At 35.3% G+C, this 26,726-nt stretch overlaps 1 protein-coding gene across 1 annotated transcript in view; it reads right to left on the reverse strand.

Moving 5' to 3' along the window:
* Positions 1 to 26,726, reverse strand: part of CEP162 (centrosomal protein 162) — a 73,500-nt gene that overhangs the window by 11,008 nt on the left and 35,766 nt on the right. Inside the window, exons 14-26 of the mRNA XM_054569673.1 lie at positions 24,981 to 25,117; positions 24,502 to 24,732; positions 23,843 to 23,983; positions 21,967 to 22,079; positions 19,600 to 19,705; positions 17,066 to 17,192; positions 15,690 to 15,853; positions 14,829 to 14,933; positions 11,517 to 11,729; positions 9,818 to 10,470; positions 7,125 to 7,266; positions 5,082 to 5,180; positions 2,362 to 2,496 (exon numbers count right to left, since the gene is read on the reverse strand). Of these exons, the coding sequence (XP_054425648.1) occupies positions 2,362 to 2,496; positions 5,082 to 5,180; positions 7,125 to 7,266; positions 9,818 to 10,470; positions 11,517 to 11,729; positions 14,829 to 14,933; positions 15,690 to 15,853; positions 17,066 to 17,192; positions 19,600 to 19,705; positions 21,967 to 22,079; positions 23,843 to 23,983; positions 24,502 to 24,732; positions 24,981 to 25,117 (2,366 nt within the window). The remainder of the gene's footprint in view (positions 1 to 2,361; positions 2,497 to 5,081; positions 5,181 to 7,124; positions 7,267 to 9,817; positions 10,471 to 11,516; positions 11,730 to 14,828; positions 14,934 to 15,689; positions 15,854 to 17,065; positions 17,193 to 19,599; positions 19,706 to 21,966; positions 22,080 to 23,842; positions 23,984 to 24,501; positions 24,733 to 24,980; positions 25,118 to 26,726) is intronic.

Consider the following 26,726-nt stretch of genomic DNA (forward strand, 5'->3'; position numbering starts at 1 on the left):
TGTTAAATAAGATGCCTGCCCCTCAGGCCAAAGTTTTAAGATAAGCCGATTAAGCTCTTTCACAAAAAGGCTGGGCCTTTTCAGTCAGGTGCCTATGCAGGGAGCCCTGAGGTGGGTGTATCCACTGGTCCTTTAAGAGCTGTTTTTCAGTTCTATAGCTTTTTGGGTCTCATAGACACAAGCCCCATTGCCTTTCAAAGATACATGTTTTGGAGGTTCATCTCTCAAGCACAGGTCTTAAAATTTAAAGTACCCAATGTGAGATTCAAACTCTTTGCTCCTCAGGGAAAGGTCTGGGTTGCGAGCTCCCTGTTGATTCTGGGCTCGCTATGTTGGAGGTGGAGATTTTTGGTGAGATTGTGGTTAGCGTCTCCTACCTGATGTGATGTGGGTTTTTCCTTGTTTGTTTGATGTGTAGGAGTCATTCAGTCACTCGTTTTTGTTTTTGTTTTTTGTCTTCAGAGGAAACTGTTCTATATGTAGCTAAAGTTGTGGTGTGTCTGTGGCAGGAAGTGAGTTCATGAACTTCTCTCACAATCTGATCTCCATTAGTTGAGCCCCACAGATTCTACCTGAGGTCCCCATGACGTAAGACCTCAGTGGGCCTCCTGGGAAGCAGCAACCCAGCGTGGTGGGCAAGCTGTGTGTTCACCTTGAGCTCTCTTTTTCCCACTGGAGAAAAAGCAGGCCCCAGGGAGCTGTTCGGCACAGCACTGTGCTGGTCTGCGGGAGGGGCAATGTGGCCAGGGTGTGACTGTCCCTCTTACCCTTCTTCATGTAGTCCCTCTTGGCCTCTGTGGGACAAATGGGTACTTCAGACTCACCTCTGTGTTCTGAGATTTTTCACAATTGCCTTGTTTGTGAATGTTGCTAGTTGGCCTTCTTGTGAGGGAAACTGAAGTCTGAATGACCAACGTTGCCATCTAGATGATGTCCTAAGTAGCATTTTACTGTGAAACTGAAATTCACCATCTTCTATAAACCAAGGGTATCTTAAAAATCATACTACATTTTTGCTTTAGCAAATAAAGTGGTCAAAATTTATAAACCACACTAATAATACAGAGGATTTTTCAATAAATACACATAAATATATTTGCCATAAGGCTAAATATTATACAGTATGTGACTATAACATGTAAAATAACAAACGTTCAGTCATATTTATTACCAGCTTATAGCCATCTTCTAACACAGGCATTAAAAAGTGACACATCAGGGTCGGCTCTGGGTAAGTGGTGATGCACTGTGGTGCCTTAGCTCTACTGTGGGTGATGATTTCTTGGTATGCAATGTGTTTTTAATAGAAGTCCACAAATAAAAGTCTACCAGTAAAAATGAGAAATAAATTTCATTAATCTTTGTTCTCCATTTCACATTTTGTAGTTCCTATAATGATAAAAAGCTGGAGTCTTGATATGATTAAAAAGATCTAGACTTTCTCTGTGGAACTCAGGTCAATCGTAAAACTTTGCATGTAGATGGTACTTTTGTTTGCAAAGAATGTAGAAGTTTATACTATTTTAGACTGAATGTTTGTTTGCTAACTACTCCTGCCCTTCATATGTTGAAGCCCTAAGTCACAGAGTGGTGGTATTTAGAATAAGGAACTAATTAAGGTTATATGAGGTCCCAAGGGTGGGGCCCTGGATGCAGTTAGATTATGACTGGATTAGTGTCCTTATAAGAGGAGGCATCAGAGAGTTCTCCTTGTCTCTCTACTTCCTCTCTTGCGCCCTGCAGTACACACACTGAGGAAAGGCCATCTATAAGCCAGGATGAGAACTCTCACCAGAAAATGAATCAGCTTGAACTTTGATCTTGGAATTCTAGCCTCCAGAACTGTGATAAAATTAATTTGTTTTTTAAGCCTCCCAGTTTGATATTTTGCTGTGCCAGACCAAGATGAATAATACACTGTTCAAGCACAGTTAAGTATTAGCACCAAAGCTAATGCCTAAAATTTATCATGCCCTTACTTCTGTCATTTTTCATTTCTATTAATCCATCTGTTTGTGAACAGCAATGATACTACTTGTGCGAGGCACATAATAATTTAAATGATCACATTTTAATGTAGATCTTTCTTACAAACATTTACTGAAATCACTTGAACTTTTTAGAGACCTACCAATAATTAAGAACATGATATGAGTTGTTTCTCTGTTTTTCTACATATAAGGCAAACCAATCTTCGGGTATTTGAGATTTATAGTCACCTTAAAATTGTTAGTAAGATCAATATATAATGGAAACATTTTAAAAAGTTAAGTTTTGCAAGGGACAACAAAACTATAGCAAACAGGAGGTACTTAAAAGTGAAGAACTATCCAAATATGTAAATGTGATTTACTACTTTACCTGTTGAAGTTCTTGCTCTCTTTGTTTATGTCTCATTTCCATCTGTTTAATTTTCTTTTCTAAGTCCATGAAATGTTTCATCTCTGGTGTATGATTTTCTTTGGCCTCTCTCAATTCTTCTAAGAGTTTTGTAATCTAAAATTGATGTATGAAATAAATGAAAAATTATGATATGGAAATAATTCATTTTTAACAGGTAGTCCTAAGAAGTAAGAATGTTAACCACATCTTCTGAACTGACCTCACATTCCAAAAGGTTTCAGATACTTGGGCCACCTTTCCCTCCCAAATGTGCCATGCTGGTTTAAGGCATTCAGAATTAAGCCGGTCATTTTCTTTGGTGTATTCAGCTTTGCTACAAAGTATTCGTTAATAGAGTGATTACTTTTAAGATTAAATAATACAAAAAGAGCTCAGAAAATATTGCTCCTTCTGTCAACTTCCCATAATCCTATTTGTAATTCTCTTCTGGTTCATATCATTTTATACTTTATAATTCATTCCACAAATAAATGTATGCATATAAAATATGAGATAATGAATTAATAAACTTTCTGTGCTCGCTGCTGTCTTAAATCCTGAGGCTGCAGAGACGAAAGACACATGGGAAGTTACCGTCTAGTGCAGTACCTCCTTTTTCATACCATGGCCCACAGAGAAAGAGGTAATATCTTATGTCACTAGGGAGTTAAATGGAGAGGATGTGAAGCTTCTTTATATTGAGCTTGATGAAACAACTGCCTGTATTTTCTTTATACCATATAATTATAATTTGCTAATTGTTAACATTGAAAGGCAAAATAAGTGACAAGCAAATGAAAACAGATAAAATTAACAAATTCAATTATACTTTACATGGAAACATCCAGTACCTGATAACACCGATAATACTAAACACACACACTTTCTTCCTAAGTTAGTTTTAAAAATGTAAAAATACAAGCAAATTAAGTCAGAGGCAAATCTCAGTATTTTAAATGTGAAACATTCCTGACCCCAAAAAATATGCAGACTTTAACTGGATGACATGCAGAAAGGTCACAGAGGCTTTACAGGGTGCTGTGGTGATGGGTGGAAGGCATAAAACTGTAATATCAAAATAATCATCACTAAGAATTGTAAAAAACCGAAAACAAATAAAACAATGATTCTAAACTAAAAAAGTTGTCAGTGGCATTGTTATACACGTAACGGTCAAATGTCACTTTAACTTCTGTAAACTTTTTAATGACTGAAAAGTGATTACGAGTTTATCGTTAGACAACATCTCCAGCCATCACTATGTCCTGTGACACAAAGGTAATCCATTTTCTGATACACAAGCTGGGAGTCCTTGGTCAAGTGAATAAAAAGCAGCTGAGTGAATGAGAATTCCAATATAATGTGCTATGATGGTGAGATGCCCAAAGAGCAATGAAGGACACCTAACTGGAAAGGGAGGTGAGCCATGGGATTCTTAATCTGAGACAGTTGTGTCTGAATCAACCTTACATTACAAGTGGTAATGAGTGATGACATTGCGTGCTAGGCACTATATTAAGTACTTTACAAATGTTGTCTTAATTTTTATCAAATATTATATTTATTTATTGTCTGATGACCCACATAAAAAACTCCAAGAGAGCAGGGATTTTGTTTACTCTGTTCACCTAATACTGTGCTCAGCAGAGGGTAGGTGTTTAAAAATTATTCATCAATTAATGAATGAATTCACCTTTCAACGATTAAACATTCATTTGTAAATTGCAGAAATTCAGAAAATTGGTTCTAAATAGAAAAAAAATTTCTATTTGTACCTACTTAAATACATCTTTAAGAGTATAAATAAGTTGAACACATATTTTTATAGAATACTTATTTTTATAAAATTCTTGCATTTTAGTGCATTTATCCTATGTAAGTACTATATTTTGCTATGTATAATGCGCACCTGTTTCTGTGTGCATTATACACAGAATTATTATACCCATGGTATGTAATCATTATACCCATGTATAATGCACATCCTCATTTTTCCCTCAAAAATTTGGGTAAAGAGTGCACATTATACATGACAAAATATGGATGGATACATAAGCAAAGATGCAAGATCAAAAACACTTCCTGTTACTTAAATACAATAGAAAAAAACTATAGTAACAACCTCAGTGTCCAATGACAGGGGCTTGGTACCCTTAGGCAAGTTGCTTAGTTTCTCTAGGATCGATTTCTTCATCTATAAAATGGGAATAATCGTACTTACCCTTTGGGGCTATGGTGAAGAACCACATACAACACTTATCACAGTGCCTCGTACGTACTAAACACTTAACACTCACTGTAACTATTATTGTTATGGTGAGTTTCCAGAAAGATCTATTTCCTGTAATTATATTCTTGGTGATCCAGTATCACTGTCATGATTACTTTATCTATTTCCTAACCAAATTAAATAGTCTTAGTACTTAATGCAGAAATGGTTTTCATCATACAATTATATGTCCTAATAGTCAACAAAAGAACCAACAATCCCATTTCCCCACTGCTCAGAAAATAACATCTGGGAAAGCAAACTTTCCATAAACATGACTTTCCATTAACAAGTTATTAATATTAACTTGATATGATATTTCTACATGTCTATTTGTACATTTAAGTTAAAAATTTATGCAGAAATATGAATATGGTTGAAATGGCTAATAGAACCTTATGTTAGCCCAGTATTTTTTGTTATTTCTTACCTCTTTCTGTAGAATTTCTTCTCGAACTTGAGAAACTACCAGAGACTCCTGTTTATCCTGCAGCTCATTAACTTGATTTTGGAAATGTTTTATAAGTACCTAGGAAATTATGTTAGGAGTACTAAGTTAAAAAAGCTTTTCCTTGAACATTAGTTGAAAAGATATAAGAAAGCCAACTAATGACTTTTGTTTGTATTAAAAAATAAAAAAAACCCCTAATTTTAAAGTTACTGAGTTATAATATAAATTGTAATAGAAATTAAGTTTATTGAATTAAACTCTTTGAATAAATTCATTGTTTTGCTTCTTTCAACATTTAATATAAATCATCACATATTACAAATTAATGACTATGTAACTACTTAGCTTCTTTATCTCTAGTACTTTTCTTCTGAAGGCCTGAAAAATACCTTTTTAAGATTGCTGAGAGGGAGGGGGTATAGGGGGACTGAAGGGTAATGGAAAAAATACAATAAAGATAAAATAAAATAAACCTCTATAAAGTCTTAAGCATTTTGAAGAAAGTGGAAATTATTATTTTCATATTTTGTGATTAAGTACAATAAAAACCTTTATTTAAGAGCTATTGACTAAATAAAGATAACAAGCTTAATATCTGTCAAATAAATGTTAGTCTCATATTTTTAGACAAAAAAACTGAAATAACTCTAAGACTTCATTTAGGAACTGAAAAAACTTAGGAAAAATTCATTTCATCTCTAATGTTTTACTGTTTTTACGATCAAACCATGCTGCCTTCTATTTAATGCACAATTTGCAATATTACATTTAGAATGCTGGGAAAGTAAAGTATTTATGCCACTATGGGATCATGGCACTACTTTGTCTACCTCTCCCAGGTGGCTCCTTACTATATAATCACGTGATATAATGTTTACACCTGCTCACTAACACTCCACTCTTATGAGGAAAAAGGCTACAGAGGTTATCTTCAAGGCTCTATAATGGTTACCTTTGAAAAGCACTTGAAATCTTTTTCACTGTTTTATTAAAAACAATCACAGTAATTTGTTTCTGAGCTGAGATTAAATTATAGAACTCATTACATTTCATCCTTAAATATCCCAAATACTTCAACATGCATCTCTTTACAAGGGTCTTTTCTCACAAAACTGCAATAACATTTTAATACCTAAGAAAATTAATAATAATTTCACATCTAATATCTAGTCCATATTCAAACTTCCCCAATTGGGGGATTTGTTTTTAATTAAGATGCTATTAAATAATTACAGGTGGCAGAGGTGGTAGTTGAGGTAATTATTTCTTGAATAATTACCTTAGCTTGCTTTTTAAAATTAAAACCTGCAAAGATGTCAAGCAGATGAACATTCATATATTCAACTTGAATTACCAACTCCTAACATTTTGCCTTATTTATTTTTTTTCTTGGATACACCATTTGAAAGTAAGTCGCACATTTATTTTAATGCTGTTTTTTTCAACTTACTAACTCCAAAGATGGTCCACATGGTAGACATTCATAGATATCCGAGAAGGAAGACACTTTTGAGGAAGTTGCAGATGAGCTGTCGGCATACTCTGTCATAATTTTTAAAAGGCTGTGCTTTCGTAATAGCTAGAGCTGTGTACATCTCTGTTCATTATTTTATCCCCAGTGCTTGACTGTCTACAGACCCAGGATCATTATTTGTTTAATGAATAACAGTTAATGGGGCAAGAAGAATGATCAGGACAATTACTTGTCAGTTGAGATTTGGGGTAGGGGGAGATGGTTTAACATTCAAGTTCAATGACATTAGACACAGCCTTCAACCACTAATTAACACCTACTTAGAAGATCTATTTGAGAAAGACAGGGAACAAAACTGTAAAACACGTATTTAGAGGTATAACTTTAGAATAGTTAAAATATGGTAATGGTATCCTCATACAAAAATAAAATACCATTTCTATCACCAACATAAAGGGAAGTTAAAATAATTCCAAATTAATGTTTTTTTAACAGTACTAAAAAGAAAAATCATCACATTAAAATCAAAGTTTGTTAAAGTCACTTACGTCCTGAGTTGCTATTTTACGATTTAGTTCAGCTACTTTGGAAGAAGAATTTTCTACTGCATTTTGGCAAAGAAGTTTCTCTACTTCCCCCTGATGAGATGCTTTGAGAGAGATGATGTGTGCTGCAGTCTCTTCCTTCAGCCTTTAGAGCAAATGAAAGAAAACGACACATAAAAGCAGCTTTTCAACCTAATTCAGAGTTAGCACAAAAATAGTTTAAGAAGCCCAGAAGTTAAAACAGCAAAGGGAGAGAGGGCACCGATATCTACTGCACTGTGCCAGGTGACTTACACATTTATTTATGAGTTCTTACAACCACTCCATGAGCTCACAATTACTTACTGAATTTTATAAGGGCAAACTTGACTTTAGGAAAGAATGATGTATCTGGGGTCCCAGATCACTAAGTTGCAGAGATGTGGTTCGAGCCCAGCAAAGCTGAACCAGGCCAGGCCCTCCGCATCACCCCCTACTTGGTGCTGCACATCTGAGGGAATCAAAGCTTTCAAATGTTCTGTTTGGATTTAAAGCAAAGGGCCTGTCATTTTATCTTTTAAGAAAAACTCAAGATTTCTTCCCAGATTCTTACTTGGATAATCACAGTTGATCTCTTTAAAATCACCAATGCTTTGTCTAGGCATCATTCTACAGTTTTTGGCCCATGCATATGACTCTGAGCTAGTTGCATGTTGTGAGAATAAAATTGCTTTTGCAGTAATTCTCAGGACACAGGGTAACTGAACCTAATCTGGGCTGTGAGAGGCTATTCATTTGTCTCTGTGACAAAGTTTAGCATTCAGAGACAGTTTAGTAAATGGTAAAGTTACAACTAAAGAGCTGATATATTTCTTATAGATAAGCATTTCCTCTCTTATTGGAAATATTATTTAAAAAAGGCAGGATTGTAATCAAAAGATATTTAGTCACTATCGGATACCTATTAATATAACAATTTCAAAGTTACAAACAAATGTATCAATTGCTTATTTGATTATATGACTATTTTGAGTAGGTCCTAAGAAGAGCATCAAAATCTGGAGCACCCATGATGTAACTGTTCATAATTAAAAAATGGCCTAAATATGGTACTAGGAAAGGTTATTTCTTATTTCCCAGACCCAGAGCTGTCTGAGAAACAGATTAACAATACTAAAAAATTATAAATATGTACAAAAAAATTTATAGGAAAAACCTGAATTATTTCTACCAAAGAATGTGATTCTTTCCAAATAGCTTAATTGCTACTATGACATTCAGGACTGTACGAAAAAAGTTTCAACTTGGAAGCAATATGGTCACCATGACGACTCAATGAGACATTGCTGCCAATCAATAAGTGTTTGTTCGGTGCTTCCTATGTTTATTTTTCTTCCTATGCTCTCTTCCTGTGTCCCACCTACTCCTTCATGCAGGCAGTCAATACTCTGTGAGACACCTCCAACTTTGTGTTCCTTAAGTCAGTTTAATGTATTGAAGTCCTAATCTTTGAAGGTCATAACATTATAGATTCTCAACATATAATATTGTAATTAATATGTTGCTTCCTAAACATTAAATTATGTGTTTTTGTACACCCTAAAGGATTTAAAATCTCACAAATTTATTACTGTTTACTGGTTGCAAAAGGAAGCATAGTCTTACATCAGTTCTCAAGGAGCTATAAGGCAGAGTTATGATTAGTGCTTTCTTGGTATATACTCATGAATTATGTGAAAGCTGGGAGGTAGAAGCAGGAAATTTCCTGGCAGGTATAGGAAATAACTTGTGGAAGAGGTAGGACCCGAAACATGAACAAGCAAAAGGCAGTGATGAAATTCAGCAAGTTAGGCTAAGAAAGTGAGATTCCTGAGGAGGGAGAATGAAGAGGAGTCACAAGTCAGTTAAAAGGAACAGAAAAAATGTTTTAGAGCTGCCAAGTCATGGAGGTTAGGGGAGGCCACCACTCAGGAAAGGCAGTGTGGTCAACAATGTCAAGGAGAATGAGGGTGGAGAAAACTCTGCTGGACTGGGAAGGTCAGTGACCAGGTTTAAAAGAATAGTGAGGATGAGAGCCATATTTAAGAGGAAGTGAGATGGAAATCAAAGAGGCTACTTGTGGAAAATTGGTACAGAAAGACAGCAAAAGAGGACTAGAACTTGGTTTGCTCAGGTGAAAACAATCTGAGCATGCGAAACACCTGAGGAAACAGACAGCCGAGCACACCTGGAGATTCTGAGAGTACCTGGTGATTACAAGTTCTTCAAGGCATGAAATGGATGTGATCACAAGATTAATCTGAAGAGTTATTTTGGAAAAAAGGACCATTTCCTCTTAGAATGTCAACTCGTTTTTGTAATAGCTATTTTTTGACAGCATTCTGCCTATGGCAATCATAAATAATGATACTCATTTGCAAGAAAGCCCAATGGGTCAGCTTACTAACACCATTTAGATACACGCAGAAAGAAGACAAGACTGGTCAGCCCAAGGCTATAACTTGGGTTGACATGGAGATTGAGGTTCATCAGAATCTGGCTTCCAAAAGGTAGAGGATCCTAGTCAGAAACAGATCTCTGCCTAGCAATGTACTACAATCTCTTTTTTCAATTATGAACTCAGTTCAGGGTATAACTAATTATTCAGAGATAAAACATCTTGTAATTTAAAAACTTGTATCTTTTCATCCCCATGCATTTAAAAATTCACATTTTACCTTTTTATGGAATTCTCAAACTGTTTCACAGCTTCTTCAGATTTCATCTTCAGCTCATTCCTCTCTACAATTAATCTCTCCAGCTCATTTTTCAATCTGCAGTTTTCTTGTAAAACCTCTGAAATATGGGAATCAGTAAAAGTATGCGGTTGGTAAAGCTTGCCGCCCAGGGTTCCAGGGAAGGAGTTAGCATTTCCTTTATCTGGGTGCAAACCATCTTTCTTCATCCTTTTTGCAGTCCTTTCCTCCCTACCCTTAGAGTTCTGATTAGACAGCATCATTCTTCTCGCCTTCTGAAGCCTTTCCACAGTTTTTGAAAGGTCTTGTATTTCTCTTCCCTTTGCAGCCAGCTCTTCATTGAGTCTTACCAGTTTAGCTTTAGCATTAGCCTGTTCCACCTGGAATTCTATAGACTGGAAATCTTTATCATCTTTATTATTTTTCTTGAGTTCTAATTCAGCATTCTGATGTTTAAGCCTGTCTATTTCCGCTTCAAGGTTTCTTACAGTAATTTGATGGGCTTCCTTAATGTCATCGAGTTCCTTCTCTAGTGCTTTAAGCCTGGAGGAGTTGTCAAGTTGGTTCTGAGGTGCTTCCTTCAATTTGTGGGCAAGTAGCTGCTCCTGCTCCTCTAGCCTCTGTTCATACTGGATCTGAAAAAGAGAATGCACATAATGCCAAACCAGTGCTAAAATATTTCATTAGTTACTGAAGCAACCATATTATCAGGACCCACCTAATCCTTCATTCAGGTACTTATTACACCATTCTTATGCCTCCAACTCTGTGTTCTTTGAGTCAGTCAAATGTATTGAAGTCCTAATCTTTGAAGGGCAGAACATTATATAGTCTAGATACATGTTATATAATTTTGGAATTAATGTTACTTCAACATTAACTTATGCGTATTTTTGTATACCCCAAAGCTTATTTTAAACCTCATAATCAAACCTACTAGTATATACCCTTCTCTACGCAAACTGACAAACTATATACGTTTTGAGGAATAACAGGGAAAGCAATTGGTGGTCCTGAAGTATTTAGGGCAAAGCACATTTTCAGCTTTCTAATATCAATTTAGAAATCTCACAGGGAGCAAATCAGTCAGCTTGAAATTTATATCCTTGAGATTTTTATTATAAATGAAATAACTTTATAGTTTATTCCGTGGAAAGAGGCACTAATAGTATTTGTTCATTTATTCAATGAATATTTATTTAGCTAGGACTGTGTGCCAGGCTCTGGGCCAGATTCTAGAGATACAGAAACTCAGTTCTTGCCTTCTAGACATTCACAGCCCGGTGAGGAGGCTGACACGGCCACAGTTTCAATAGCTTGCGGTAAATGTGATAGTGGGCCTTCGAACATGTAAATTTCAGTGAAAATATTTTCATCTGTGGTAATTAAAACATTTTTATGCTGAATATATATGTAGGAGATGCTTTACTCTGCTTTGTCATGACTTTATACTAGTTCTGATATCATCAAGAGGAGCTTATGTAAAGACTATCCTGTACTTGATTATTTCATATTTGAAATACCGAAGGAGGACAAAAGATAGGATGCATCCAGGTTTCTTTTACATCTGACTATAATGGTAGAGGTTTTGTGAGAAAGAGCTGTTAAAAATCAGATCTAAGAAGTCCCTGCTCCCACAGTCCATCTCTGAGCCCCATCCCTATGGCTACCTGGCACTTACTTTCATTTTCTGAAACTGTTGTTCCATGGTACGAAGGCTTCTCTTTGCTTCTTCGTCTTTGCCCTCCAGATCAGTTTCTAGTTTTTTTATCCTTTTTTCCATAAATTCCACTGTATTTCTGTCCACTGTATCACCAGCCGCTGATGCAGCCAATATTAAAGCAGGTAGAGAATTAGGATATCTTCTTTTTAGAATTCCTTCCATTTCCTTAACCTATTAAAATATTTTTGATAATATATAAGTTTACAAATATAATTAAGTTTAATATAGATTATGCTATATCAGTTATGCCCAGATTTTACAGATGCTAGATGCTTTTATCACATCTCAGGACTAAACTGAATGCACAGAAGTACAGAATAACTTCAAATTTTATATCCTTAGATTATTTTATTTAAAAACCCTACAGTATACTATCTAAGTACTAGTGAATTTACAGATATGCTACATTCATTTGAAATAGATCTTGGGACTGTTTTACCAGTAATAACCAGTCTTTTCGAGGACACAGCTCTTTTCCCTCCTTTTTTTCCTACAGACCCCCTCAAATGATAGCGCTTATGCTGTCTACTGACTGAAATACTACTTATATGTACATGAACGTACAAACTTAACTGCAATGAACATACCTTCCTAAGCACCTGCCTCGTCCTGCAACCATCTCCACCCTACCCTAACCCCACCTCCAGAAGTACCCCCTCAAATGAAGTTTAAATTGACCTCAATTACGAAGGAGGATTAGAGGACAAAGACTCATGTTCATTTAGTCTATAAAACAACTACATATTATATATTCTTTCTGTACATGAGAATGGCACCAGTGTCTATAGAAATTGGAGTTTGATTTTACATGTGCATATGTTTGTATACCTTCTTTTGTTAAAGGTATTGTGGTTAAGATATCTTTGAAAAACATAAAACACTAAATTCTTTGGTTTAACAGTTTTCTAACCTCTGAGTATTGCGATCAAATAAAATAGCTCCTGAGAGGCAGTCTAGTGCAGTGGTTAGGGCACATCTGTTGTTAGATGCTGCCACCAGCTTTATGGTCTGTGTCACCTCCTCAGTCAAAATCTCTTTAGCCTCACTGGTAAAATGGGCATGATAACCATACCAATTTCATGGCACTGGTACAATTAAGTGAGAAACAAATGGCATTTATTTTGTTAAAGTGCTTAGCAGAGTGCTCAGTATATAGGGAGGGCTTGAAATGTGGGCTTTTATTATAATCTGGTCTCAAAAACTATCTTAAGACAAGAGGGATTGCTGGTGCTCAAAATCCTGTTTATAAATTGAACATTTTTCATATTAAATATTTAAGTGTCACATCATTTTCAAAGTTAACAGCAAATATTTCCATTCGTAACAACTGCTTGCATATTCACTGATGTATCATAAACTGGGATATGGCCAGCTGTAAGTATTAATAACTTATTTCATCTGCAAAACTTTCAAAGCTTCGCTTCCTCTGGTATTTAAAACCTAGTTATCTGAAATAGATATAAGCATATAAAGGTATATACATATATACTACATGTATTAAAAGGAGATCTAGATTTTAGTTGCAGCATTTGGGACAACTGTAATAGAATAAACAAAAACAAAAAAATTTAAAATAAAAAAATTTTAAAAGTGAATTTGTTTGCACATTTTCACAATGCATTCATTTAAAATTTTAAGAAATACTTTTGATCTGATTTAGATACCTTGAAATGTATATTACATTTTTGGGGAATCAGATTTTATTTGTATCTTCTTTAATTTTTCTTTTTTATTGTTATTCTTTAATCACTGATACTGGTGTGGCTGTCTTACAATGTAGATTTTTTTGTTTTTTTAAAAAAAATTCTCACTGGAAATTAAACTACAGAATATTAAATGAAGCATGAACAAATGCACACACTCTGAAATTTTCATTAAAATGTGCATCTAATTAGCCAATTTTACTTATGTGCTCTTTAGGAAAGAAGATATTTTATTCTGTAATCTATTTCAGAATATATGGCTCCAAAATGATTCTGAGTATGATACTCTTTGATTATAAAATATATATTAAGGTTTAAAATCATTAGGATAGAAATGTTCATGGGAATAGAATCAGGATCTAAAATATACATGCAGCAAACTTTACAAAATACTATTACTGATAATATTTGAGAAGGATATAACTTGATGAGTAAATTTTTAATACAAGTGTTAATAAAAGGGAGGCTATTTTTATAAAATGTATTTCTGGTCAATATTTATCAGCATTTCACATCTTTATTTTGCTATTAAGCATGTGTAGTATTTTTCTCACACACTCAGTTCTACAGTATTTCTCTTAAAATAATTTTATCTATTAGAGAAGTATTTCCTTTGGTCTTTTTCCTTTCACAATTTTGGTTGGCTAATCCATTTTGACTAATCTAAATCTTAAGCATACAAAAAGAAGCCAAGGAATCCTAGACTACAGTTATTTTAGAATATTTTTAGCTCTTCAAATCACTTTTGTGGTTGCTTTCCTGTGGAACACTGAATCACACTACCAAATCATACCTTTTAATGTAAGAACAGATCCTGTAAAAGCAACGAAGTGAATTTTTTGCTTAGTTTTCCTTCTTCACATAAAACTGAGATAATACTCAGTACAGCGATGACCTCACAGTTTTGGGTTTGTGACAGAATAGCCATACATTTAAGTGTAATGACTCGATGCAGAATCATGCTCTCCTATGAACAAGGCTGAAAATTCTTATTTTAATATTTAGTTGTGAATAGAAATACTGTACTATTGAGTTTTAAAAACAGAAGGAAAAAGTTAACTAATATTCCACCCCACAAAACAACTACTTCAATGAAAAAAATCTTTATCCTAATAAATGTTACTGTATGATTTTTGAAAAAGATCTCTCTGGTACACTGACCATGTAATGAATATTTTTAAGCCTAAATAGTAAGAGCTCAAAATTACGGCCAGCTCTTTGGGGTGTTGAATGATCTGTTTCCAAGGTGTTTTGCAATACTTCCCAGCATTACTAACATGTTCCAAACTCAAGGACTTCCTTTCCTGTACTCCTGTCACCTATCTTTTTAGGAGAAGGAATCTTAATTCTATACCCAGAGTTTCTAATTTTTGCTTCCTTTTCCCAGATGTCTAACAGAGCTGTGATGCAAAAATAATTATCATCAATAGGTCTACCATGTAATGAGGCACCTTAGTCCAGAAGAACTTCCAGATTGACTACATCTTATAGGATCTCCTGAAACAAGAAAAAAACACAATAGACCATATATAAAATACTTTAATGAAAATTTACCCTTAACACATACTTGCCGCTCTAGGTCCTGAATTTTTTTGGCATCAGCTGCTTTATCTTTTAAACGTATCTTCTGCTGAATAGATGGATTTCCAGATTCAGCTTTCAGTTTCTCCACCTATCAATAAGTAAAAACATGCTAAGAAGCATATTTAAAACATACCAGGAAAACACCAGGAGGGTGGCGCAATTATAGTTTATTCATTCATTTATTAATGCCCAGATGAGACACTCTGCTACAGATACGGATGGCAAATGAGCTGAGCCAGGCCCCTGTTTTTGCGGTGTTTAAGCTCTCTCTAGGGGAAGGAGAGAGTTGATAAGCTAATAAACTACATTAACAAAATAACCTCAGAAACTGACAGTACTGTGAAGAACATAAAAAAAGTGAAAAAATGGGAAGGAAGGGTCAGAGAGGGGTAGATTGGCAGCTACAGTAGATAAGGCTGGTCAGGAAAAGTCTTTCTTGGAGTAGAAATTTGAGCTGAGACCTTAATGAGGAGCAAGACATAGGAAGAACCAAGGCCAGAGTAATCTAGGCCAAGGCAACACGTGGTTGAAGCGTGGCATGTTCAAGAATCAGTGGGAGTTTTAGTGTGGCTGAAGGAGAGGTTTGTGGGAATGTGTCTGGATGAGGCCGGAGAGTCAGGCAGCGTTCAGGCCACGTGGAGACCTGACAGGTTGTGATAAGGAGCTTGGATTTATTTGCAGTCTAATCTATAATAAACTACACATCTAAAAGCAAACCAAAACCCAAACCAGCTATTTAAATTCATAAAATTTACAGTATTACTTCAATGACTCAAGAGTAAGCCCTGATTGTTGAATTTAATAGGGTTGACCTACAGAAATATATTCTGAAATGACCTATTACCTCAAGTTTGAGCTTCTCAATTTCTTCATTTGCTTCTTTAAGTCGAACTGCATCTTTATCTAGAAGTTCCTGATTTTCTGCATACCACTGTAATCTTTTTTGCAAACGACTGATTTCTTGTTTATGCGTTTCTTCTAAAATTTTTATCTCGTATAATTTTTCACCTATAGGATAAAGTAACTTAATAACTTGATTGTCATTTTTAAAAATGTAGAAATAAATTAAAAGATTTTAAATAAAAAACAATGACTGTTTAATAAAAGTATTATGAAAAAATAAGAGGCAAAAAACTGATGTAGGCAACACAGTGTCTAGTATAACTTATAATTAGTAAAGGGAGATGAAGATTGTGTTCATATGCTAAATCCTGTAACTCATAGCAAAGTTGCTACGTAGACATTTTTGATACATCAGTTGTTATCCCCCCTGACCTTCATTATAAAAGTAAACTTGTTTCCATGGAAAGACAAATACTGGATTCAAGATATAATAAAAATAAAGCATTCCTATAATTATATTAAAAAGTAACAATAGCAAACACTAGTAGGTGCTTACTATGCATGATTTTATTTAACACAACTTATATGATGGGTACTGTTCATACTATTCTATTTTTACAGATGAGGAAAGTAAATGTAAGTAATTTTCTTACAAGCAGGTAAGTGAATTTTATTGTACATATCTTACACTGAAGATTCTACTATCACAGAGGAAAAATCTTTACTTTGGCAAACAAGAACTCTTCTGATCTACCTTTCTGGCCCTATACCCTGCCCTCCAATCCACACGTTCCCTCAATACTGTGCTCATGAAACACTCTAGGACAGCATCCCTCCATTCTTTCACTTCTGAATCTTACTGTCAGCCAGGACCCAGCTCAAATGCCACTCCTCCCTGAAACCCGTATTTACCACCCTGTCTCATGTTCATCTGCAATATTTTTCATATTAAACTTTTCTGCATTCTTCTCTTACTCTCTTTTGTTTTCCCTGGTAGGGAATGTCAGTTATCCTTCCATTTTCTATTTGTTCACTTGGCAAATACTTGAGAGTCTACATTTTTGACCCTGGGATAAAAAGACAGACCATACCCTCAGGAACGTCAAAGTCCAGTTGGAATGACAGACATGTAACCAACTAAACATAAAAAGGCACGAATTCAAAATAATCCTTGATTTTCTTTGCTCTTACAATTATTCCTGATAAAACCAGTCAAATGCACATATCTATGAATAATTAATTTTAAGAAAATGTTCCTAACATTACAATATACTTTAAGGAACAGCATTTTGTTTTTACCGTCCAACTGCTATTACTTAAATTCAAGATTAAACAGTTATGAGTATAAAGGTAAACTGTTTTAGCTCAGTGTTTTACCTGTGACATAGGCAACCTGATCTTTGGCTTGGTCTCGCTCTTTCTTCATTTTTTCCAAGTCTACTTCAAGAGCTTGTTTGTCTTGCTTCAGTCTTTTGATGTCTTCCAATAAACTGCTTTTTTCTTTCTTGAGATTCACAGAAATACAAGAGCAAGTTATTTTTAACCACAATAAATTGCAGTATAGTTTCTTTCACATAATTAATCATAAATACTGACAATTTTTCCTAAAATTTATCTCTGATTCCCCTGCCCCCAATTATTAACAGCCCCTCACAACCTACTAGAATCAGTTCTTATCATCTAACTCACCACAGTCTGAAACACTTTCTTATCTATTGTTCTAACTTCTGGATATTATAATAACCTCCTAACTAGTCTACCTTCTCCACGTTCAGTAGCTACAGTTCTTCTCACAGTAGCCAGAGGAATTGTTTTAAAGAATCAGTTAATATCACTCCTTTGTTTGAAACTCTCTGGTGGCTCCCATGTCCCAAAGTCCTTACCATGCCCTCCAATGTCACGTAACCCCACCTTGCCCATGCCTCTGACTGCATCTACCACAAACCTTCACCCTCCAACTCCACTCCAGCCAGAGACCTAGGTCTTGGAACACGCCCAGCACACTCCTACCCCAATGTGTTTGTACTTATTGTTTCCTTCGCCCCCAGCACTCTGCCCACAGACAGCAGGTGGCTTGCTCCTTCACTTCATCAAGGCTTCTGCTCAAATGAAGCCCCAGGAAGACTTTCCCTGATCACTCTTTCTCAAATAGCAACCCCCCACTCTGGTCCCCAGGTATGTTGCTTTATTTTCTTTACAACACTCATCACCACCTGACACATTATATATTTACTTGAAAGAGGACTTTATTTCGCTAACCCTTTTATCTGTCACAAATGCATAAAAAATGGCTGGCACATCAAGAAAATGTTGAATGAATTCTCAGCATGCCCTACATTTCCACACTACTCTCAGTGGCCTCATTCTGCTGCTTGACAAAATCGTATTTATCGTTCAGAGCTTAGTTCAAATGAGGCTATTCTTGATTATCCCCTACTTTGCATTCCCACAAACTTTCACTGTAACTATAGCATAGCATTTATTACTTTGTTTCATATGACATTGATTTGTATACATGCTCTTCTTATTAGGTTGAAAGCTCTATGGGGACCAAGACTGATTCATTACTCCCTGATGGGACTAAGCACATGGCAGATACTCAATAAATGTGCGTTGAACTGAATTCATAACTGCTGAAGAAGCTCTTGGACTCATGGTAGCACACTCGGTATAGTTTCATTTCAAAATAAAAATTATAAAAATTCTTACAAATACTATACTACCTTACAATCTAAAATCCAGTCTAATAGCTTTCAAATGAAGCTAATGCTATGCTTGAAACCTTACTGTGTTTTCCCAAGCTTTCATAAAATATGGCAATATTCCTTTTAAACTTGCTAATTTTGAGGCCCACTGATAAAGGGGTGTGGGGGGGGCAGTCCAATTATTTATTCTTTCTACATGTCTACCTATTTCCTATCTAGTAATTATTCTGTACATACATATATACATCTGAAAAAAGCTCTCAAATGGGTTCATATTTGAAGCCACATTTTATATACTACAAAAAACCTGCTAAACATCAATTATTAACTCTGATATGTTCAAATTGCTATGTAACTGTACCTCACTTTATATAGTAACTTTCTAATTAAAAAATGGTACACAATTGGAATTTTTCTTGTTTACATCATCATTCAAATAGATTGGAAGGGCTTTTTTATCTGGTGCTATGATTCTTAAGGGGAGGGAGTGGGGAGAATTATCTGCTCTCCTACCGGGGATGTTTGGAAACAGTGGTTTTGATTGTTACAATGATTGGTGGGCGCACCAGGGACAGGGATTATAAAAATTATCTAATACGTAACATTGTTCTGCTTAAAATACAATTAACCTGCCCAAAATTTCAAAATGTTTCCCACTGATAAATACTGCTCTCGAAAATTCTAGGCCATATACTTTATAATAAAGAAAAATTAGGGAGCAACTATTGCATTTTTACTTTTGTGTTAGGTACATCAGAATCAAATATTTGTGGGTATTGTATCTGCCCCCCTAGAAGTGTGTAGTCTACTTAGGAAGACAGGTAAAAAGCCAACTAAGTTTTTAAGGTAAACTATCATCTTCAAATTATTTGTCTATTTTTGCTGTACATTTTTCAGGAGGAACTTGTTTGAAATAATGTATGTGTGCCATAAAAGGTTATGATTCCAATATAGCTCCATACAATAAATGCCTGAAGAAAGGTTCTATTATAAATAGGATGCCATCTAAAACAAGTATTTCATTATTTTCTCTAGAGTCACATGTATGCTAAATGCTATCTTTGATATTTCTTAATTTTTAGATGGTAAAAAATTTATAAAAGGGTCTTATTCATAAATTACATAAAACAGATTTTTTTTACACATATGGTGATTTTTATAATAATCTTTATTATCACTAATAATTAAAATCCTTATGCAACTTACCTGTGCTACCCGTAGTTCTGCTAACAGATCTGTAAAATTCTGGTTTCTGGTGGGCTCTGAATCTTCAACTACGTGAGACAGGAAATGATTTTTCTGCATCTGTTCTCTGATATATTTTGAAAATAAATTTTTTTTTTTACAAAGAACTCTTTTCATTACAAAATATTCAACTTTTAAACTATAAACTAATGGATGTTGGAACTATGTGAGTCACTGAAGATAAAAAAGTTTATTTAATCCAAACAATAAAATATCACTTAGAGGGAAAAGTTTATAGTTAATCTAAAGGAACCGAAACCCTAAGATCACTGATTTAATATATAATTAAATAATATAACTATAAAAATATTTCCTCCCAATTCTCAGAAAAGGAAAAAAATCAATGTCCCAGAAGGACACGCTGCCTATTTCCTGTTGTGTTATGTACTCCTTGCCACACCATCTTAGGTTACTTTCTGAGAAACACAAACCACCAATGATACACATGGAAACTAACAAAACCAAACACAGTTTACTATTTTTACCTTAGATTAAATTTTTCTGTTTTTCTAGAGACATTATATAAGAAGTTTAAGAATCCATATGTGATGGAGAGCAGAGGACAGCTAGTGGTGGGGCGGTGGGGGTGGCGTCAGGGGGTAGAGGAACTGAGCAAAAAGGAATATGGACTCATGGACATGGACAGCAGTGTGGAGACTGCTGGCGAAGAGGGTAGAAGGGAACTAAATGGTAATGGAAAAAATACAATCAAGATTAAGTAAAAAAAAAATCTGTATGTGCTCATCTAACCCTAATGTACTAAAGAAACCATTTATTTCATTAAGAAAGTTGATTTAGCCCTGGCTGGTGTGCTCTGTGGATTGAGCGCTGGCCTGCAAACCAGAGGGTCATTGGTTTGGTTCCCGGTCAGGGCTCATACCTGGGCTGTGGGCCAGGTCCCCAGTAGGGGGCATGTGAGAGGCAACCACACACTGATGTTTCTCTCCCTCCCTTCCCCTCGCTCTAAAAATACATAAATACATACATACATATGTAGATCTAAAAAAAAAAAAAGAGTTCATTTAGAATTTCAGTTTTAGATACTGGAATAGCTCTCTTTTAAAAGCCAGGCCAGTATAAGATGTACTATTTTAAAATATTTTATTGAAGCATTTGGGAAGAAAACAGATGTACATGCATTCAGGCATCAAAACTATGCAAATTATTACCTTGGGAAAGGAGCATTTGTTTTTTTTAATTTACAAAATAATGCCTTTGTTTGCTAACCTGTGTGCCTTTTTCTATTTTGCATGAAAGATCAGTATAAGCTAACAATAGCCCTGTCTCTTACACACTAGGTTATCCAGCAACAACAAAGAAGTATGCATAAATATAGTATTCATATGAAATGATGCACAACTGGCAATCATTTCTTAAAAGCAGATAGGACTCTAGCATGTCCATGTTTATGGGTTTGTTTGTTTTTTTAACTTAATATGTTAAAGCTGGATGTAGTAACATCCCAAAGACCTGAAATATGATTCTTAAGTTGGTGCTGGTGCTCCATCAGCCCACCATGGTGACTGCCGATTGATAACTCAAGGTTCTTCTGTACAAATGCCTCAGACAAAGCAGCGCCTCCCCTTGGCCCAGAGGATATCCCTCAACTGCTTCCTGGGCCACATCTCAGTCAGTGACAGGCTGGTTTGGGGGTACAGAAGGCTGCTTCCCAGAGGACATCTGCCGACCCCTTCCTGGGGCTCCTTTTGGCCAGTGAAGTCCTGACTTAGGGGTAAAAAAGGCTTCCCTCTCTTGCCTCAAGTGGGGACCAACTACGTGATGCGATCTCTTCTCCCAAGCCTCCTGGTGAGATCAGACTGAAGCCAGTCTCAGCTGAGAACACACTCTTGTTTACAATCCCTACCTCCACCCACCCCTCATCTTGCTTCTCTTGCTCCTTTTTCTCCTGAGAGCTACCCTCTACGAAATCACCTCTACAAAGATTCCTACCTGAGACTCTACTTGTATGGAACCTGACCTAAGACAATAAAGTGGTACTGTATGATTTTTTTAAAGCATTACTACTAAAGGCATTATTACTAATATGCATTACATAAGCATCTCAGGTTTAATGATCAAGAAAAGTGTGTTGTTTTCCGAAACTGATCTCAAACTCAAATATAAATACGCTGAAAATACTCATCTATACGTATTAGACATCTAATACTAAAGGAAAAATCTATCGAATATTAAAAATATAAAAGTTACAAAGTAAATCAGTGTGCACATTTTTTCAGTTCTAACTATAAAAATGTATTATTGATATAACAATAAAGTGCTTGGAAACAATCTATGTATATTTGATTTTAGAATTTAAGAAGAACTTACTTTAAGGAAGCTAACTCACTGAATAAACTCTGGTTTTCCTTGAACATTCGCTCCTCATTTTTCTTGTTTTGTTCTTGGAGATCTTTCACTTGATTATACAATCTTTCGTTTTCCTTTTTATAAACAGAAAATGACATTTTAGTTAAAAGTCAGTAGTACTTACATAAGTATATATGTTCATACAGATACATCCTTTAAACATTTTTAAGGTTTTATATTTTCTCCAGTTTTTGAGCAAGCAAAAGCTTTTAAAAATTCTTTATATTATCACAGAAGGAAACTTATTTTCTGAAAACAATTTTTTCCAAACTACTTATTAAAAAAAAAAAAAGTTGCAAAAATTCCCAAAGCCAAAGAGCCTAGTGTCAGTAGGAGGTACTGCATTTTACAACAGTAAATGGGTGAGTGACTGCAGTAGTAGCCATGTTCCGACTTTGTGCTCCAGGGATGGGGAGGTGAGTGGGACTGTTTGCATCCTCTTTTTTTCCGTTTTTGGCCTATCTTCCAATGGAGAGGTAATTCGATGTAGCCACAATGAGTGTCTATGCTTGTTTCTGGAAATTTCTGTGATCAGGGAGTTAGAGACTAGGTGTTTCTAAAAGATCAGGACAAGGCAGAGCAGAGATTAGACCTAGTTCACCACTGGGCTTTAGCTAAAAAGTGACTCAGTGAGATCAGAGGGAGAAAGTACCAATCCGTGCATAGCTGCTGTGGCTTATTAGCCTCCTTAAAATTAGGAATCTGGTAAACACCAAGGAGCCTTGAGGATCTAATAAAAACTAGGAACCATCTCACTATGTGTGGCCTCGTGTCTGGCAGACTGTGCTTAAATTATCTGCAGAATTAATGACACCTGGAAAAATACAGAAATGTATATATATAGATACATAAATTTTATATTTCTTTGTGGGAGGGGGTGACTGGCAAACTTACAGGTTTGTGAAATCCTCCTTAAACCTTATGCTCTATAGAGCAAGATCAGAATGGAAGGCCAAGGGTTTGTCTAACTCAAGTGCAGTGTGTTCTGCAAAATTAGTACTATTTCATTTGCAGTAAACATTGTGATCTCTGATGTGGTAATGTTTACACTATGGTTGTTTAAAAGAGAAAAAGGTAATACGGGAGAAGGAGATGGGGAGGGAAGTAAAAAACAAAATGGAAAGGGGAAGGAGGAAGGAAGAACTAAGATGAAATCTCATTCTGGAGATCACTAAACTTGTCCTGGTTGATTATCAAGTCAATATCACCAAGATTCCATCACATATCACAAATAGTTGCCTTCTGTAGGACACACAAATTTTCTCTCATTCAAAATATTTCACTCTCAAGTGATTTCAGATTCATATTTTTCAATATAATTATAAAACTATTATTATCTACTTAAGTATTTAAGTATTATCTACTTGAAAGCATTACAGAAAGACAGGAAAGTTTTAAAGGAATATGGCTCTTTAAAATAATAACAGGCAACATTCATTGATTTGGCTTCTCTGTGCCAGGAACTATAAGGTTGGTTTGCATGGTCTTATTTTAATTTCATAACCACCTTTTGAGACAGGTACTATTATCATCATCCCCATTTCATGGATGAGGAAACTGGCTTAGAGAGGTCATTTGCCCAAGGGTCCACAGCAGGTGGCACAGCTAAGTCTAAAACCAGTTTCTTTGGATTCTGAACCCAGGCTCTTAACCACTTCAATTCTGCCCATGAGAAATGAGCAGACCAATCAAATTATCACTTCCTCATTCCTCTTAGGAACTCATTTGCTAGAATTCTCATTAGCTGTTAAATGAGCACATAAATATTTTAATATCCCTTATTTTTATAATCAAAGGATCTCAAGAACAACCTTGCTATGTGCTGAAAAAATCATACCTGTTGATATCCTCGAAGAAGTGTCTCTTGTTCTTGTATTTCCTTTTGGATTTGCTTCAATTTTTCTTCAGTAACAGCATCAGCTGTTTCTCCAAGATGTAACCACCTTTGTTTTTTGTTTGTTTCTCCAAAGCTATTTAACTTCAGAAAAGGCAGAAATTGTTTATACAGGGAAATAAATGGTAAAGTGAGAAGTGAGGAAGAAAACTAATCTTATAACTATTCTGGAATTAACCTAACACCAACTACAATTAAATCATTACAGTATTGTTTTGTGCTGATGGTTCTGAGATGGAAGTTATTCAGAAATGCTCCAGTGTCATTTTCTTAATCTGGACCTTCTATAGCAGTTCTTTCTGAAGGTCACAGTGAACTAAGAGATTTATTTTAAAAAGGACGGCTAACTGAAGAAAAGAATCAAAATGAGCCATTATAAATTTTGATTTTTTTCCCTCATGGGGTTCAATTTGGGCTCTTATGTAAGGAAGCACTCTTAGGAACCATGCTCATGTTTTATGCAGCACATACATCAAGCCAAACAGCTCCAGGAACAAAACAATGACAATGCACTTATCAGGGAGTACAAGTTCTTTTTTAATCAGTAAGAAGAAGAATAGGACAACATGTCTAGTACCTTAGCTTGACAACATGTCTAGTACCTTAGCTTGAAGAATATAATTGTCTTGACTCAATTTGAACAGTTCCTTTTCCTGTTGCTTCTTTAGTTCGTTCATCTTATTTTCCAACTCTCTCTCTTTTTCTGAGAATGTGACTTTAATTTGCTCAATTAGGGCTTGCGCACCCCTCCATTTTTCCTCTGCTTCCTGAACTCTTTTAAACATAATTAATTCTGGGTCCATGTTCCCACCATGGTATCTTAAAGAATCCTTCTAAGAAAAAAACATTACTTCATTATAGATTTACATGTATGATTCAAAACAGGTGGTTAAAAAAAAAACAACAACAAAATCCACAAAGAATAAAATGAGAATTTAATAATGTTTTTCTAAATAAGAAAATAAATGTGTTCAGTAAGAGGGAACACTTAAAGCAAAAGAAATGTCATCTATAATTTGGTTTTAATATGATTTTAGATCATAAAAACATTATAAATAGTGTTCTAAAATTTAATACTTACAATCTGAAACTGAACACAGGAAGCAAGTTCTGCAGGGTCTTCAGACTTCTTTTCAGGAGTAGCCAGAAAACTTTCAGTTTTGGGAGCTGGTTTACTCAATGCTGCAGGCTTGATGAGTTTTGTTTCAGATAAGATTTCTAAATATTGTAGACAGTAGATAAAAACACAAATGCAAACAAAGGTAAATGAGTATTCAGCAATTATGCAACAAGAAGAATGAGGAACTCAAAAAGGCTAATGTGTAAGACTGAGTCCAGAGCTGTTGCCCATAATCAACATTCTACTCAATTTGACATAGGTTTATGGACCGAAGATTCATGTCAAATGACAAATGAGGCTAAATAGATGTGAGAATGTGAATTGGGGTAATTTTAGAATGTGGATCGCTAGTTTTAAATAAATTATTCTTTTAAAAGTTCCTAGCACTAACAAGTAAGAATATCTAAACAATGAATCAAAGAGCAGAGAGTAACTTTATGAAGCATTTTCGTTGAAATTAAATGTGCTTTCAAAGCCTAATTTTTATTTATTTTATTACTTATTTATTTTTAGAGGTAGAGAAACATCAATGTGTGGTTGCCTCTTGCATGCCCCCTGCTGGGAACCAGGCCCGCCACCTTGGCATGTGCCCTGACTGGGAATTGAACCAGCGACCCTTCAGTTCCCAAGGTGGCATGCAATCCACTAAGCTACACCAGCCAGGGCCAAAGCATACTTTTTAGAAGTAATGTGTATTAAGATATTACTGTGTGAATGGAATAATATAAATTGCACAGGAACTTTATAACATCTAGTCTAAACTGATTTAAAAAGATAAAATTGTAACACTGCTCTACCACCCTGATAATATATACTCATTTAGAAAAAATGTGATTACCATATATTCTGGTCAAATTTTCAGCTTTTAAGGTAGGTACCTTGTAAACCCCAAACAGAAGAAATAATTCTAAGGCCAATAAATTCAATTAATAATTTAAAAAATTTAAGGCAAATACCTACAAGTGATCTTGAGGTCCATATTCAAATACTATAGGCTTTGAGCAGAACACTTAGTAAACATTACCTGATTGCCTTTGAGACAGATATATAATTTGAAATTTGTATTTTTAATATAACTTCTTCAAGATGCTAAATTTTTAAGTCAGAAGTTTACCTTTTGATTAAAAGTGAAATACATAGTTATTAAAGATTTGGAAAATAGCCCTGACTGGTGTGGCTCAGTGGGCTGTGTGTTGTCTCACAAACCGAAAGGTCACCAGCTGGATTCCCAGCTGGAGGGTGCAAGAGGCAAATGACCAACATTTCTCTCCCTCTCTTTCTCCCTTCCTTCCCCTCTCTCTGAAAATGAAGAAATAAAATCTTTAAAAAAATTTGGAAAATAAAGTCTAAAGAAAAAACAAGTCTCCAATAGTACTCCATTGATAGATTGCAATCTTTTCCCCCCACACATATGGACATTTTCTTCATAGAGCAGTAATCATGTTTTACTGGACTGTTTAATGTAGGAGGTTTTGTAGAGCAATTTCTTAAAGCATTCACTAAGAAATTGTTTGAGTCGCTGGGACAACAGGCATTAATCCTTCCACATCACTGGAGGTCCATTCACGCGGTCGATGAGTGAATGGGGAATGAACTCCTGGCACTGTGATTCTCCCTAGCACAGGGCATCCAAGAGTGGCAGGTGGACCTTGTTCAAGCTGCAGTCACTCATTGCTTTTATACCAGAATTCTCCCTTAAGTTCTTAA

This window comes from Pteronotus mesoamericanus, unplaced genomic scaffold (assembly GCF_021234165.1).
Source record: "Pteronotus mesoamericanus isolate MK-2021 breed Mesoamerican mustached bat unplaced genomic scaffold, CSHL_Meso_final contig_20, whole genome shotgun sequence".
Lineage (NCBI taxonomy): Eukaryota > Metazoa > Chordata > Mammalia > Chiroptera > Mormoopidae > Pteronotus > Pteronotus mesoamericanus.